The sequence below is a fragment of the Ceratotherium simum genome, chromosome 5 (genome assembly GCF_057802395.1).
Source record: "Ceratotherium simum simum isolate JZ-2026a chromosome 5, ASM5780239v1, whole genome shotgun sequence".
Classification (NCBI taxonomy): domain Eukaryota; kingdom Metazoa; phylum Chordata; class Mammalia; order Perissodactyla; family Rhinocerotidae; genus Ceratotherium; species Ceratotherium simum.
Genome location: NC_141904.1, coordinates 53,691,873 through 53,708,009, shown reverse-complemented (window position 1 = coordinate 53,708,009; position 16,137 = coordinate 53,691,873). Strand labels below are relative to the sequence as shown.

General features: G+C 49.7%; 1 protein-coding gene across 1 annotated transcript in view; it reads left to right on the top strand.

The window, feature by feature from the left end:
• The window catches only part of STIMATE (STIM activating enhancer), a 63,746-nt gene that overhangs the window by 38,828 nt on the left and 8,781 nt on the right, over positions 1–16,137 (top strand). The window contains exons 2-4 of the mRNA XM_014792951.2: positions 6,095–6,143; positions 8,005–8,100; positions 11,651–11,772. Coding sequence (XP_014648437.1) covers positions 6,095–6,143; positions 8,005–8,100; positions 11,651–11,772 — 267 coding nt within the window. The remainder of the gene's footprint in view (positions 1–6,094; positions 6,144–8,004; positions 8,101–11,650; positions 11,773–16,137) is intronic.

Below are 16,137 nucleotides of genomic sequence, written 5' to 3'. Positions count from 1 at the left end.
GGCCTGGACTAGTTTAGTGGTAGAAATGGGGAAAGGGACACATCCAGAAGACTCTTTAATTGCAAAACTGGCAGAGGAGATTGACAGTTGAGTGGGGGTGGGGGGAGAATAAGGACCCCCAAGGTGAGGACACTTCCATTCTGTGAAGAAATGGTAAAGGACTGGCAGGGTGGGCAGGAGATGTGACTGTGAAGGGCCATCCTGCAGTTGGAGCGTCGCTGGGGAGCCAGGGCTAGGGGAGGAGGCTGGGGAGCCCTCAGCATAGAAGGCCTGAGAGGGGGACTTCTCCCCAAGGGTCAAGAGGAAGAATGGGATCCTGAGGAGGGAGGACAGACCATGGGGAGGATGAAGAGAGCCACAGAGGAACACTCAGAGCCTGGGGGGATGGCCTGGGGTGGAGAGCAGGGTTGGGGAATCCTAGGGCCCTCCCAACATTCAGACCTTGAGCTGCCTAAAGGCGTAGGAGGGAGGAGGATGGTGTGGAGAGGTTGCAGCTGGCAGACCCAAAGTCACACACTTCTCAGACACCAGGACAGGGTAGCTCAACCCCAGGACTGGGGAGACTGGAGGCAGAGAGGAGGAGAGGAAAGACAGGGTCGAGGGCAGGGAGGGCAGAATACAGTTCACTTTCCTGAGCACATATTCTGTGCTAGCCCTTTCCACCTGTTTTCTCTCATTTAATCCCAACGCCAACCTGGTAGGTCATAGCGCCCCCTCCTTTTTTTTTTCTTTGTATGCCGAGTCACATAGCTGGATAATAGCAGAGACGGGGCACAAAGCCATATCTGTCTGACTCTTGGCCACTACTCCTTTTCAGGGGCCCATGGGACCCCATCCCTGTCTTCAGGGTGCGTGTGCATAAAGGCATAGAGTCTGCTTAGGAGCCCACTACAGCTGGAGGCGATGTTGTGCAGCATCGTTAAAGGAGTGGAGTGGGGTCTGTGTGCCAGGTGTTGGGTACCGCCGAGTGTTGCACACCCCACGTGGGCCCCCTTTTCTGTCCCCACTCTCCATCCCCCACTCCTCCTTCCTTTTCCCACTAGGGGCTATTTCAGACAGACGTGGATTCCAGCTCCGGTGATGCTGCATGTCAGGGACCTGACCTACACTTGAGCTGTGCCTGCTTCTCCTCTACCAGCCCTCCTGCCTCAGGGGGCATGTGATGGATGTGTCTAGAAAGCATGGATTGAGGCCGGCCTGGTGGCATAGTGGTTAAGTGTGTGTGCTCCACTTCGGTGGCTCAGGGTTCACATCCCAGGCGCAGACCTATACACTGCTAATCAAGCCAAGCTGTGGCGGCATACCACATACAAAATAGGGGAAGATTGGCGCAGATGTTAGCTCAGCGAAAATCTTCCTCAAGCAAAAAACAAAAGAGGAAGATTGGCAACAGATGTTAGCTCAGGGCCACTCTTCCTCACACACACACAAAAAAGCATGGATTGTGCTCTGCCTTGGCTTGCTCCATCTGAGTTCTCTCCATCCTACAGAAGCACCATGAGTTGAGAAAAGATCAGTTGTCCTAGGGCTACACCTGAGCCACTCTCAGAGAACCTTTTTGTTTGCGGCTTCTGAAGGAGCAGCTGCCAGGCTCCCATGGGGAACAGGCTTGTTTCCATGGGATGGGTACCTGGCCCGCCGTCCACGAGGGACTCAGAGGCAACTCCTTCTTTCTTAGCTAAAGAGAAGTCTTGTGTCTCCCCAATTTACCTCCCTCCCCCAAAACAAAAGCAGAAATGTAGTGGAACTGTGTAAACTCCCACCTCTGGGGTCATCCCTGGCTGTTCTCTCTCACACCCCACATCCACTCTGTCAGCACGTCCTGTCTGCTCAGTGTTGAAGACACAACCAGGATCCGACACTTCCCACCCTCTCCTGCTGTCCCCGAGGCCAGCCACCATCGTTTCACCCTGGGTTATTGTAGTGGTCTCTAACTGGTCTCCCTGCTTCCGCCGTTGCCCCTTCAGGCTTCTCTCAGCACAGCAGCTGGGGCGAGCCTGTTCAACTGAGGGTCACAGCCGTCCTGCCCTGCAGCCACCCCCAGGTCACCGCAGGTAGAGCTAGAGCCCTCGCCCTGGGCCACAAAGCCTGGAGATTGGACCTCGAGTCCTACGCTCCCCGCCAAGCGCTGGCCTCAGCCCTCTGCCTGACGGCTCTTCCGCAGACCCCGAGTGATTCACCCTGCCCTTCTTCAGGTCTTTGCTCACCTTCCAGACCTCCTCTACGGCCGCAAACCCCACTTCCCAGCCCTCCTCTCTCCGTTCCTGCTTCAGTGTCACTTGTCGCAGTCTGACATACTCCATGTTTATTCCTCTCTCTGCTCCCCCGAGAGTGTTAAGGAAGGCAAGGATTTTGTCTATTTCATCTCCTGCTGAATGGAGCCTGTCGCACAGCAGGCCCCTCAGTAAAACACAACTGGATGGATGAAGGAATTTTTCTGTTTTTTTCCTACCAAATTAGATCTGAAGTAGCTTCCTTAATGTTTCTTCTTTCTTTAATTAAAAAAAAAGATTTTAGACTTTGAAATATTCTAGTGAGAGGGGATGGGAGATGGAGAGGAAGACGGCAGGAGCCACACTGCTGCTGTTCAGAAGAATCTGAATCCATTCTGTTTTGTTTTTGTTTTTTTTTGTGAGGAAGACCAGCCCTGAGCTAACACCTATTGCCAATCCTCCTCCTTTTACTCCCCGAAGCCCCAGTAGATAGTTGCATGTCATAGTTGCACATCCTTCTAGTTGCTGTATGTGGGACGCAGCCTCAGCATGGCCGGAGAAGCGGTGCATTGGTGCATGCCCGGCATCCGAACCCGGGCCGCCAGCAGCGGAGCGCACGCACTTAACCGCTAAGCCACGGGGCCGGCCCCTGAATCCATTCTGAATTTCGTCTAAGTGTTCCTGTGTGAGGTTGCTCTCAACACGGACCACATACGCACGCCATTCTTCTCCCTGTCTCGTCCCAGAGCCCCGCTGTGAGTCACACTGCTTCTCCCATGTCCCACTTTGCTGCTCTAGTGCAAGTCTCAGACACAGGTTTGCCTTTTATTTTTAAATTTTTGAAATAAAAGCAATATGAATAGGGAAGAATATTTTAAACCATTCAGAACAATATAAAAGTCCACTCCCCTGACCCATAATTCCTTTCATCAAAGGTGGCCCTTGTTAATAGTCATATATCCTTCTAGGGAAAAAATATGTGCATCATCCCAGCATAAATATATGTCCTTTAAAAATGGATATGAACAGAATCATAGCAGGCTTACTATTCTGCAATTTATTGCTATAATTTGGAAATCTTTCCATATTAATCCATACAGATCTACCTTGTCATTTTTAGTAACTGCCTAATGTCTCATTGTACCATGATATGTGTCCCAACCCCATATTGATGGGCACTGGTCTCTTTCTGGGTTTTATGACAGTATTACAGTGAAGATCCCTATACATCTTGGCACGTGTTGCAGAAATACCTGTAGAACACATACCTGGCAGTGCATTGCAGGTTAAAGGGGCATTTGAAGTTTTGATAAATATTGCCAAATTGATCTCTGAGTGGTTGCACTAGTTTATTCTTCTAGAGCGTGTTTTCCTCCCAACTTTTTATTTCGAAAAATGGTAAACCTACAGAAAAGTCTACATAATAATTTAATGAATACCCAAATATCCTTCATTTAGGTTCACCAATTATTGTGTTGCCCTGTGTGTTAGTTTGCAAGGGCTGCCGTAACAAAGTGCCACAGAATGGTGGCTTAAACAGACGTTTATTTTTTCTCAGTGCTGGAGGCTAGAAGTCCAGATGATGGTGTCGGCAGGCTTAGTTTCTTCCAAGGCCTCTCTCCTTGTCTTGCAGATGGCCACCCTCTCCCTGGGTCATCACATGGTCGCCCCTCAGTCTGTGAATGTGTCCTAATCTCCTCTTCTTATAAGGACACCAGTTGTGTTGGATTTTGTGGCCCACCCATGTGACCTCATTTTACCTTAATTACCTCTTCTAAGGCCCTGTCTCCAAATATGGTCACATTCTGAGGTACTAGTGGTTAGGACTTCAACACATGAATGGGGGGTGGGGACGCACACAATTTGGCCCATAACACCACATTTGCTTCTCTTTATATATCATATTAATATAATTATAAATAATAGATTTATTACATAATTATATTTATTGTATCATTTATAATTATGATACCATTTATAATATATTTATTATATATAGCTGTATAATGTATAATTTTTCCCCTAAACCATTTGAAAGTAAATTGCAGCCATTCTGGTACTTCAGCATGTGACTCCTAAGACTGAGGACATTCTCCTTGGGATAGTTGTGATGTCCTTCCTTTATTTTATACTGATGGGGACACATTCCCCTGAGGCAGAAGAACAAATGAGCATGCAGTGGCTCCAGCCCCAACTAGGGGCTTTCCTTCCAGATCCTTTTGTCCTGCCGCAGTTTCCTCCACATCTCCTTCCTGAGCCAGCCCCACAGTGAGACTTGGATGCTCATGAGAAGGAGGCTTCCTGCCCTTGAGAGCCATTCGGGCAAGTAGAACCTATTGGGCTCCCCTCCAAATTCTTGGGCGTTGTTGGTGTTTTGGATCTATGATGTGTCAACAGAATGACAGACCTCCTTACAGTTCCACCTGCTTTTTGGTCTCTCTCTATCAGAATGTCTCTAAACACCGGACTGACTTCCGCTGTGCAAACTGCAGACTGCCTGTATTCATGAAGAGAAGTAGGTTTATTGATGTGAGCACCGTTTTCTCTCCCTGTCTCCGTCCTTCTCTTCCTACACCCTCATTGGCAGCTCGGGGTGCTACCAAAAGTTGGTTCTTGCCTGCTACCAGTAGTAACGAGGCATCCTCTGTGGGCTTGCATCAGCGTCTATTTCTTCCTCAGTACTTTTGTGTGGGAAAACATCACACGGTGCAGCTCTTTCAGTGTTTGTTTTAGTAGATAGAATCGTTGTGGAAATAGTCTGCCTGGGGCTTCAATGGAAGACAAGACACTTAGAAACTTTTTGTTTCCTTCTGTTCAAACGGTTGTGTCTGCAGACCTGAGGTGAAAGTGTCAATCTGGGGAGGTCCTTTGCCATCCTACGTCGGTGAGGCTGTTGCTGATTGAGCACCCCACCCCTGCCGACTGTTCTGTAGCTGGGGGTACCCCTGCCTGGTGCTGAGACACGGCCTGCATTCTTCCTCAGTCCTCTCCACCTCGGAGACCCACCATCTACATGATTCAGAGCCGCTTCTCTAAAGCACAGTCTGACTGTGTCTCTGACTCTGCTTAGCACTCTTCCCTGGCTTTTCCCTCCCTATAGGATTCATTCCAGAGTCCCTCGTATGGCCCCTGCTCAGTTCATCTCCCTCGTTACCTGCTGTATTTAAGCCAAATCAAATTATGCCAGACACACTGTGCCGTGTTATGTCCCTGTACCTATGAGCTCCTGGTGTGTGCTCTGTCCAGGATATATCTTCTCTCCCTTCCTGGTCCACTCTCTAAGCTCTTACCCAGACTTCAGGACCTGGCTTGGTCCCCCACCAGTGAAGCCTCTCCTGACTAGCACACTTCCTCCAGGCAGGCAGGGCTGGTCGTCCTTCCCTTGTGCCTTCCCTCTGCCTCAGACTTACCTCTTGTCGAGCACTTGCCACACATGTGGTTGTGTCTCTGCCCTCCTGCTAGATAGCTGCCTTTGCCTTTGTCTGCTCGTTGCTGGCTTGGAGTAGGCACTCAGTGAACCTTTGGGTGGATGCTGGATTTGTCGCTAAGTAGAGCGTATCCTGAAGTTAGAAGTAGCTACATTCCACTTTGTGGTTTCTCTTATCTGAGAGAGCCTTGAAACAAAGAAGAACACACAATTTCCCACGTGCTGTGAGGAGTCATTCTTCCTGAGTATCCAGTTCTGAAGAGTCTATACTGGTCAGCAGCAATACAAGGCCTCTGTGACCTTCACGACTTATTGTACATGGTCACATGTTGAAAGAGCAGTCACCTTAACTTAGTAGTGTAAACGCTGAGTGCACTGATAACCCAGCTTGTTATAGGCATTTTGCTTTGTTATCGCTGTGGAAGGCTACTGAATGTCTTGTCTTTTCTTTCAGTCAAACGCTTCAGAGAACCAAAGCATGAAAGACGTCCATGGAAGATATGGTGTGTATTTAAATATTAGCTTACTCCTAGAATGCTTTTGACTATTTGGGGGTTTTTTTGGCAGGGGGTGGGAGGATGGAATGGGAGCAATTATACGTTAACATCAAGTGTTGGAATCCCTTGGTTGAATTAATCATTAGGAACTGTGTATAATATGAAAGCACTTGTTTCTACAGATGACTGTTGTGCCCTGCCTTTATTCTCTCATCGCTCTGCTGTCCAGTTTTAGAAGATGGAAGATATGCAGATACGTCAGTCTGGTGCTGCAGGCTCCTTTAGTTACGTCTCCTTCCTGTTAGATTATGTTAAATCCTTGGATTCTGTAGTCTATATGCGTAAGCAAAAAAAAAATCTAAATTTGGAGATCAGTCAGATACACTGTGTATCCTCTCCCCAAAACTAGTCTTTCTTGGTCCTAGGATGACCCTGTGGTGGCAGTTTTTCCTTCATAAAAATGGTGGTAAAGCTTCAGGAAGCTTCCAATGACAAAACTCCAAAAAATAAATCCCTTGGAAGGAGACAGCCAGCTTTTCAGGACATGGTGTCCACAGAAGCCGTCTTTCTTGGGCTGCCTTAGGCTTGCACCTGCCAAAGCAAAATAGCCATTTTCCTCTCCAGAGAAAACTTCTGATAAATCTCTGTGATAATGGCCCCTTTAGAAGATTTTAAGCATATATTTGGTTGATCTTCAATGCATTATTTCTGAATGTTAATAATTCTTATTTTTATTTTCCTCCAGTTGGTTTCTTTCCAGTCTTAGTATCTGTCTTGGGCTGGGGGGACCTGTGGATGACCTAGAGTTGGGGCACTCTGTGTTCACACACGTTGCCCTTTGGTGACTCCTGCGTTGCCATGGTTTTAGGAAATGATTTTCAAGCCTCACTTGCAGGGTTACTCTGGGTAATCTGTAAGGTCCATTCCAGTCCTGAGACCCCTGGCCGATGTCCCATGCATGTGTGCACCCTCATCCCCCCCTTCAGTGACCCGGCCCAGCTCTGGACGCCCAGCACGGGAGGCTGAGAGAGACAGCCGTGATCCAGAGTTCCTCAGCCACAAAACACGAGCGGTCTCCAGGTGTTCGTAGCAGAGAAGAAACTAAAGGGCCCATGTCATCTCCACCATGCTCCTACCGTGTGAAGGGGGGCACAAGGTGTCCCAGAGACTAACAACCTTGTCTTTTTCCTTTTTGGAACTCTTGTCATCTAGCCCAGGGGCTGGCAAGCTGTAGCCGCAGGCCCAGTCCAGCCTGCTGTCTGTTTTCATAAGTGTTACTGGATGGTAGTGTCAGGGCTGCTTTAATGCCACCGTGGCAGGGTTGAGTGGTTGCCGCAGAGAATGATGGCTCATGAAGCCTAAGACATTTCCCCTCTGACCTTTTACAGAAAGAGTGTACCCCCCACCCACCCCATCTATCCCAGTGTTTAAATGGCAGCAGGACTGGATTGGTGCGGTCTTGTTAACTCGCACATCATTTAGCTCATTGTGAGTGAAATCGAATGGAAAGTCTTTAAAGTAGAGGCACCTTGGACTTCATCACAAAGCTGTGATCAAGCATTTCAATTTGAAGTAACAAAAAATGAAAAAGTAAAAACACATGTCTTAAATAAGTATTTAATGTGTTTAAATATGTGTTGTTAATCAATGGCCTTTTAGGGATTTCAAATGCAGTGTATTGAAGGTTTTGGAAGGTGGCTGAAAGGCGGAGGCTGAGTTAGTACTGATGCCCCAGGAAGAGGTGACTAGTAATTGGAAGGTTGGGGTCTCCCCAGTGGCTTTTTTCTTATTTCAGCCTCATTGTTTTCCCCAAATTGGATATTACCGTCCTGTCGGAGTGATAACAAGTGCTGATCCTATCTTACAGGTTTTTAGACACTTCCAAACAAGCCATAGGAATGCTGTTCATCCACTTTGCAAATGTATACCTAGCAGATCTCACTGAAGAGGATCCTTGTTCACTGTAAGTGGCCTGTATTTGAGCGCAGACGTTACTGCTTCTCCATTGGCTATGTAGGTTGGCCATGCTTTCTGCCTCCAGTCACGTTCCCTCTCGCTTTGGGAGGGGGCAACTCCCCTTCATCCTCCATGCTCCTCAGAGAGATCATCCTGTGCTTGCTGCCTGTGAGCTCAGACACACGGCTCTCAGTTGGCCATTGGGGCTTTGCCTGCTGACACTTGCCCGGTGCACTGGCTTTCTGCTCATCCATCTAAGTTCTGTCCCTTGGCTTCCTAGTACCCTTGTGTCTCCCACTTTCCAAGCAGTCCCTGGCAGGGCAGCATAATGTCTCTGTGCTAGAACAGGACACACGGGGGCTTCTCTGTGGTGTCAGTCACTCAGGGTCATAGCCATTGTTTAACCATTGTTGACCTTTGACCTGAAGAGCATGAGTTCTTCCGCCTGATCAGTGCAGTGTGCCTTCCACCCAGGCCCCAGAGCAATCTGCCTGAAACCCCAATCGGGCCCTGATGTGCCATCCTCCTTGCTGACAGCACCTGAATGGTGCCTTGCTTAGCAGATGAAAGTGGGCAAGGGGGCTCGCCTGCTTTATTGTGGCTCCATCTCCTACCTTCCTGGCTACACCTTGGTGCTCTGACCATGCTGGGCTGCTCCTGGTGGCCCTCACCCCCGCCAGCTGCCTCTTGCCTCTGTGCCTTTGCTCACACTGCCCTCTGCCTGGAATGCCCTACTGCCCTGCCCTGCCTCTGAGGGAGAGCGGGACAGAGGGCTGGTGAGTCCCTTGCCAAGAGGTTTAGTATGTATTTAAGATCATTTGGACTGGAAAATTCTTGTAAGCTTCTCTTTTTTGGTGACAGTGTGTAGTTTTGTGATTTAATCCAGGCCCAGATTTCAGAAGAAAGTTGTGAAGTCTCCCTCCCTGGGGTCTTTCCTTCAGACCTGGATAGGTTGTGATCTGTTTGGGTGTTTGGGTGTAGTCCCAAAGCACGGGACTAGAAGGGTGATCCTACCATAGGGGAGATGGTTAGGAAAGGGCCTTATCTTTCCAACCCTTGAGCCCAGCAGCAAGCTCATGTCATCCTCTGATCAACCGTCTTGATGTTGCCAAGATAGGCTGAGAGCCAGCTGCTTATCCTGGAGGCACTGGCGTGAGGAAGCCTAACTGCTGGTACAGCCTTGGCCACGTCACTCTCCTTTGCAGCACCTTCAACACCCATCTGCAAAAAGAAGATACAGCTTTAGGGGGCACATTGACAAACTGAGTCGCAACCTGGATGGAGAAGGGACTGTTAACAGATCTCAAGGGCTCAGCCTGGAGGAGAAAAGGCCAAGAAGGAGCATGGTGTGGTGACAAGAGCACTTGCCTGAGAGGCCGGACTGTGGGAAGGCAGCTTAACTTCTCAGTTTCCTCATCTGCCCTGTATATCCTGCCAGATCCCCAGGATTCCCGTGAAGGTTTCACAGTGATGAGTATAAGCACCATTGGAAACCAGAGGGGCACTTACCAATGAAGATGTTACTAGTTCTGTTGGAGGATATGGTTGTTAAAACTTAGGAAAGACGTGAGAGCTCCAGCAGTCCACTGAAGAGCTGCTGGGGAGGAGACTAAAAAGGCAGAGCAGCCATTTCTCCAGAGAGCAGAGAGACTCTGGGCCTGGGGAACAGCGAATGCTGCCCTGGGGTCCATTCCAGGCCCCACCATCCTTGCTTTGCCCTCTGACTTTTCATAGATGAGGGAGGGTTGGGCTGGACATGGGTGTCGTGCGAGTCTGCAGACCCAGAAGGGAAGCCAGTTTCAGCTCAGGGAGAGAAGAAACTTACAGAGGGGGAGAGCTGCTTCCTGTAGCCATAGGGGTCCCCTATGCTGGGGATGCTCCTTTGGGTGGGAGTTAGGCTTTTGTGATAGATAGGGTTCTGGGACTCTGAAGGACTGTGATTCTAACATCATATTTGCATAGCGCTTACTGTGCAGCGGGCACTGTTTACATGAATTGACTCATTTGATCCTCATAACAGCCCTGCAATATGGATACTTTGCTATCCTCATTTTACAGTTTGGGACCTGAGGCTCAGAGAGATTATATAACTTCATCAGGTTCACACAGCTCAGGAGTGAAGGAGCTGTGATTTGAACCCAGCCAGTCTGGCTCTGGGGCCCACATGATGCTCTACTGTCTGCCAATCGCGCCTGTGTTGGGTACAGAGTATGGAGCTTTCTGTCTTTATTCCCAAGGCCTGGCACACAGTAGGTTCAAGTAAATATTTCGTGAAGGAATTCATGAATTAATGCATGTATGTGTATCAGGTGTTCTTGTTATATCAGAATGGGTCTCAGAGATGAGAACCACTTAGATTTAAGCATCTGAGAGCAGCCTAGCCTAGGGCCAGAGCTCAGCTGTGAACTTGGAGAAATTGCCTTGGAAGCAGTTGTAGTTCCTTCCATCTCTGGTCTGAGAGTGACCTCTTGTGATTTTAAAGAGGAAGGGCAGATGGGAGAAAAGATTGCCCCCTCCCTCTGGTTTTCTCACCACTCCAGGGCGCCGGCAGGGCCATGAGCATGGCAGAGCAGAGCATGCTCCCTCCGGTATCAGAGTGCTGTGCACGTCACCAAAGCCTCGGCCTTGGGTTGGGGGCTGTAAGTCTGCATAAAGTGTCTCAAGCCTCAGGAACTCGAAAGTGCCACAGCTGGTCTGTGGTATCCGGAGCTTCTCGGGGTTTCCAGGCCATGTGGCATCCCAGAGGGCTGGTTCCTAACCCAGTGATTGCTTGTCTCCTGCTTTGGGGAGCGGGGGCCTGTGGTCTGTTGTGCCCAGTGACCCTTGTGGGAGGACAAGTGGGCAAGGGACCTTTCCTTGGTGAGGGAAGACGTGTGAGTCAGACAGATGGAAACAGACCTTACAGGAACACACGGTCAAGGTGGGCATGCTCTTCTGAGCCTCCTCCTCTCCTTCCTCCATTGTCTTGCCTTTTCCGTGGGGAGTATAGTTCTCTCTTTAGGAATATCTACTTGCACTTGCCTGCATGGCAGGATCTGAAGCATGGAGAAGAGCGAGGGCCATGTGGCCCTGCCCTTTTTGTTCTCAGAACCCCCAGAGGCCGTTTCCTGAACTGCTCTGTTGGAGCAGCACTTGGGTGGGCTGGACTGTCAGGCAGCAAACAGAGTCATGGAGCAGATTTTTTTTAATCAATTAAGTTCTGTTTTCCTATTGACTTCTTTGGGTGCTGCTAGGCACTGTCTTGTGTCGTCTGTTTGGCAGGAACACTTGAGGTCTTTCAAGTTTCTTTGTCACTCCTCCACCCCTCCCTCAAGCTGTTCAACCCCTGGTGAGTCTCTGCCCACTGTTGTGAGGAGGCTTTATTGGGGCTCCCTGAAGTGAGCACTGCAGCCTCTTGCACAGGCACATTTAAGGCTCCCCGCCCGCCAGAATAAGGCCAAACAGTGCTGGGTCATCAGCCTTGACCTTGGCCCTGGTAAGCACTGGAGGCCTGGCTCAGAAGCCCTTGCTCCCTGGGTGGTGCTTCCTGACGGGGTCGCTGTGCCCTCTCCACGCAGGTACCTCATCAACTTCCTCCTGGACGCCACCGTGGGCATGCTGCTGATCTACGTGGGCGTGCGTGCCATCAGCATCTTAGTGGAGTGGCAGCAGTGGGAGTCCCTGCGTTTTGGCGAATATGGTAATGTACCATGGACACTGGAAGCGACTTCCTGGGGGAGTCTCTGCCCTTTGCCCTATATAGCCACTCCAGGCCAGTGGATTCTGAGAAGGTTCAGGAGCTGGTGGCTATCTCCTCTGGGTGGTGGAGGGGCTCGGGCCTGAGCACCATCCTCCTGCCAGTGTCATAGTGCCACACATCTGAGTCACGTGCCTGCTCCACTGCCAAGGCTCCGGCCTTGGTGGCAGGAGCCAGGAGATAGCCTAGATGCAGGGAGGGAGAACGGTGTTTGCCTCTTCCACCAGAGGGAACTGGTGGCCCCACCTCCAGGGCCATAGGCCACCTCATCCTGCCAAGCTTCCCACCAAACTCATACCTCCCACCCACCTCGTTAGAGAGATGGAGGCGGCTCTGGATTTGGGAGGTGCTCAGTAGGGAGCTGCCTCACTTTTTTTGCTGCATGTCTGTGCTTGTCCTGTCATTGGGCCATTCAGCTATTGGGGCTCACAAGGTCAGGACTGGAGGGTCCTTCTCCGCACTGAGGCCAAGTTGTCTTGCTGTCTCCTGACCGTGGATTGGGGCCCCACCCAGTATCTGGCATGTACAGTCGCCAGGGACACCAGGTCCATTCTCACAGAGACGTGGCTTAAAACAGGTGAGCTGCGGGTGCTGGCCCAGCATTCACCCTCTCTTATCTCATCAGACTCCGTAGGATACAGCTTGAGTAGGAAGCTGCCTTCATGCTGGCTCCAAGCACAAATCCAGTGCCTCTTACATTGTATTCCCCGAGAAGCTGCTGGATGTGGCCTCAACTGGGCTGCTGGCAAGAGGTGCCTTTTTCAGGTCTTACCACCCTCTGGGGATTCAGGACCCAGGGTTAAAGGGTAATGGCAGCTTTTTCCCACCTTCACAGCTGGCCTGGTCTGGAGTGGGACCAGGCCACTCCAGTGGGAACAGCATCAGTGGAGCCTTTGCCATGAAAGGGGCTCACAGGACAAGAGGGAGGGAATGCGGGTGGAATTCTGGATCCCCACTCTCCTTTCCTGGGCACGCCTTCCAAAGAGCTTGTACCTCTGCCACTCACTCCTCCATGGCTGAAGGCTCACAAGGGACTGACATTTAAAAGGGGAGCTGATTTGTGGAGCTGGCTGTGAGTACCTTGGGTATTTCTAGAAATCTTAAGTAATTGTTTGTCTCCATTGAGGGGAGGTGAGCTCAGGGGAGGGCTTTTCTTAGCCCCGTTACTTGATGCCTGATGAGTCATTGACCCAAGATAGTGTCCGACACACAGCTCTTGTGGCTCCAGGGAAGACCTCTGAGAAACTCCGAGTCATTGACTCCTCAGCTTGGAAGATGGAAATGGACCAGCACACGTGGACCAAAGCAGCAACATCCTCGTTTATAGGATAGGGACCCAGAAGAGTTAAGTGATGCAGGAAGCTCACCCAGCCAGTGCACAGCTTGGGGGGTGCCTCATGGCTACTACATTGGGATACCTAATCCTCTCACCATCTCCAAGAACAATGCTCATAACTACTTCTCTGTTGTAAAGATCCCTCTGGAAGGCAGGGCTCTCAACTCAACTATAGCTGACCAGTGCTCTGGGAGATCCACCCACAGCCAGTTAGTGCCACTCAGTGACCTGGGAGTGGAGATCAGGTCTGGTCCTGATACATTAGGCATGATGGTACCTCTTGTTCCTAGCGTGTTTTGTCTGCATCCCCAAGAGGAGATTGAAAGGAAGGAAGCAATGGTTGTTTGAGCCTCTTGCTTCCATGCCACCCTCCTCTAGCCACTTGGCCTGCCTCGGCCCCTGCCCTTAGGTCATCTCACCATCACCTTTGGGAACTAGAGTCTTCAAACCCGGGTATCTCCAGATGAAGCTGCCCTTTATCAAGGACTATCCCAAGTCCTCCCTTCTCAGGCTGAGGAAGGAGAGCATATGTCCTGAGTTACCTGATTTCTGTTTCTATCAATTTCTATTATTTTCTATTGCTGCTATAACAAATTACCACAAAATTAATGGCTTAAAATAACACAAATTTGTTATCTTACAGTTCTGTAGTTTAGAAGTCTGACATGGGTCTCATGGACTAAAGTCAAGGTGTCAGCAGGACTGGTTCCTTCTGGAGTCTCTAAGGGGAGAATCCATTTCCTTGCCTTTTTCAGCTTCTAGAGGCTACCTGCATTCCTTGGCTTGTGGCCTCTTCCTCCATCTTCAGAGCCAGCAACAGCAGGTTGAGTTCCTCTCACATCGTATCACTCTGACCTTCTGCCACCTCCTTCCACTTTGAAGTGCCCTTGTGATTACATTGGGCCACTTGGATACTCCAGGATACTCCCCCTATCTTAGAGTCAGCTGATTAGCAACCTTAATTCCACTTGCAGTTTGATTTCCCCTCTGCCATGTTACCTAACATATTCACAGGTTCTGGGGATTGGGATGTGGACATCTCGGTGGGGCCATTATTTTACCTACCACACCTGTTAACTGGCCCATCCACGTGAAGCAATAATTTCATGTAGGCCCCTTAGCTCTATTCTCAGGTAAATGAAGAAAAGGGGCTTGTTTTCTAGGTGCTTCTGTGGTTCCTAGACCTGGTGAACTTGCTAACAAGAACATGGGACTTGGGGAATAAACTACCCAGCCCTGAGGGATGAGACAGGACCCAGGCGATACATGGTGTCTGCAGTCTGATGACCAGGCCACTCTTCCCCATGCAGAAGCCCTGAAAACAAGGTCTGTGTCCCATGGGCACCAGTGGTTTGTGGGCTTTGCTGCCCATCCCTGTCCTAACGCTTCCTTGCAGAGGCTTCTCTAGATACAGACATTTTGGCCCCTATTCCTGCTATTTATCCTGAGGAAATAATTCAAAAACAGAACACCCCTGTACCTGAGGGTGTCCAGTATGTTAAGAAGAAGGACACAGTGAGACTGCCTGGGTTGTCTATCCTTGAAAGATGAGACAGTGGGGATTGTTAGAAAGACTCAAACGAAACAGAAATCAGGAAAACAAACCAGCACAAGTGCACTGGTTCCAGCTGTAGCTACATGTGGCCTGGATGCACAGGAGGAATGACGTGTGAGAGCGGGGTTACTCCTGATTTTTTTTTCTTTTTTCATCACGTTTTTTAACTTTCTTATTAAAGCATCTAAATGAAAAAAGCGGCACCTGCGGCTAAGTTGTGGCTCTGAGACTCAGAGCAGTGTGAGTCGCAGCATGAGGCAGACGGGAGGAAGAACGTTGCTCTCTTCTCACTTAAAACTGAGGAGCGGGGCCAGCCCTGTGGCTTAGCGGTTAAGTGCACGCACTCTGCTACTGGTGGCCTGGGTTCGGATCCTGGGTGTGTACCAACGCACCGCCTGTCAGGCCATTTTGAGGCTGCGTCCCACATATAGCAACTGGAGGGATTGTGCAACTATGACATACAACTATCTACTGGGGTTTTGGGGAGAAAAAGGAAAAAAAATGGAGGAGGATTGGCAATAGATGTTAGCTCAGGGCTGGTCTTCCTCAGCAAAAAAAAAGGAGGAGGATTGGCATGGATGTTAGCTCAGGGCTGATCTTCCTCACCAAAAAAAAGAACTGAAGAGCAAATGGAGTGAGCACACTCTGAGCAAGTGTGTTTTTTTTTTTGATATTAGATAACTGTTGCCACTGGTTCTGTTGACTTTTAAACACACTAGTCCCTGTTCAGATATATTTCCTACTAGTGCTTTCTGTCTGACTATCCCTAATCTTACTTAATGGTTTTTAACAAATATTTTGATCTGTTGTTTTTGAGAACTTTTCTCAATAATGTCAGGTAGTTTAGTGAAAGGATTACAAAAATCCATTAAAAATGTAGCTAGGAAAGATTGTGCTTCTGAAATGGCTTTTTGGCTCAAATGTGTCTTATCCCAGAAGTGAAAGTAGATAGGATGACCTCAGAAGAGGCAGTGATGTCTTTCTGCATGCTTTCTGCGCACTTCTCCCGAGGTTTTCCAGAAAAGGGAATGGCCTGGTATTGTGTCCATTACAGCTGCATGAAGGCATTCGCTCTCACTTCCACTGTGTACAGTTGGCAGGCTTGGGCAGTGCTGGGGGCCTCCGGCACTGGTGCCTGGACTGTAGAATCAAATGAGAAGCTGGAGATTTCTCTCGGCGCCAAATTCTCTTCTCACAGCCTGGATTAGGACCTTTGCCTCCTCTGAAATGTTACCCTCCAGTCTGTCTTCTGGCCAGCCATGGTCAGGCAGCTGTGACAGAGCTTCCAGAGTGGGCCCCTGGTGGCCTTGCCCCTCCCTGCCCTCCCTGGTCTCCCACTCTGGCAGGCATGTATGGCTCCCCAGGGCCCATCCCATCGGTTCTGTTTGTCACTGAGGACGTAGATCATTCCCTGGAG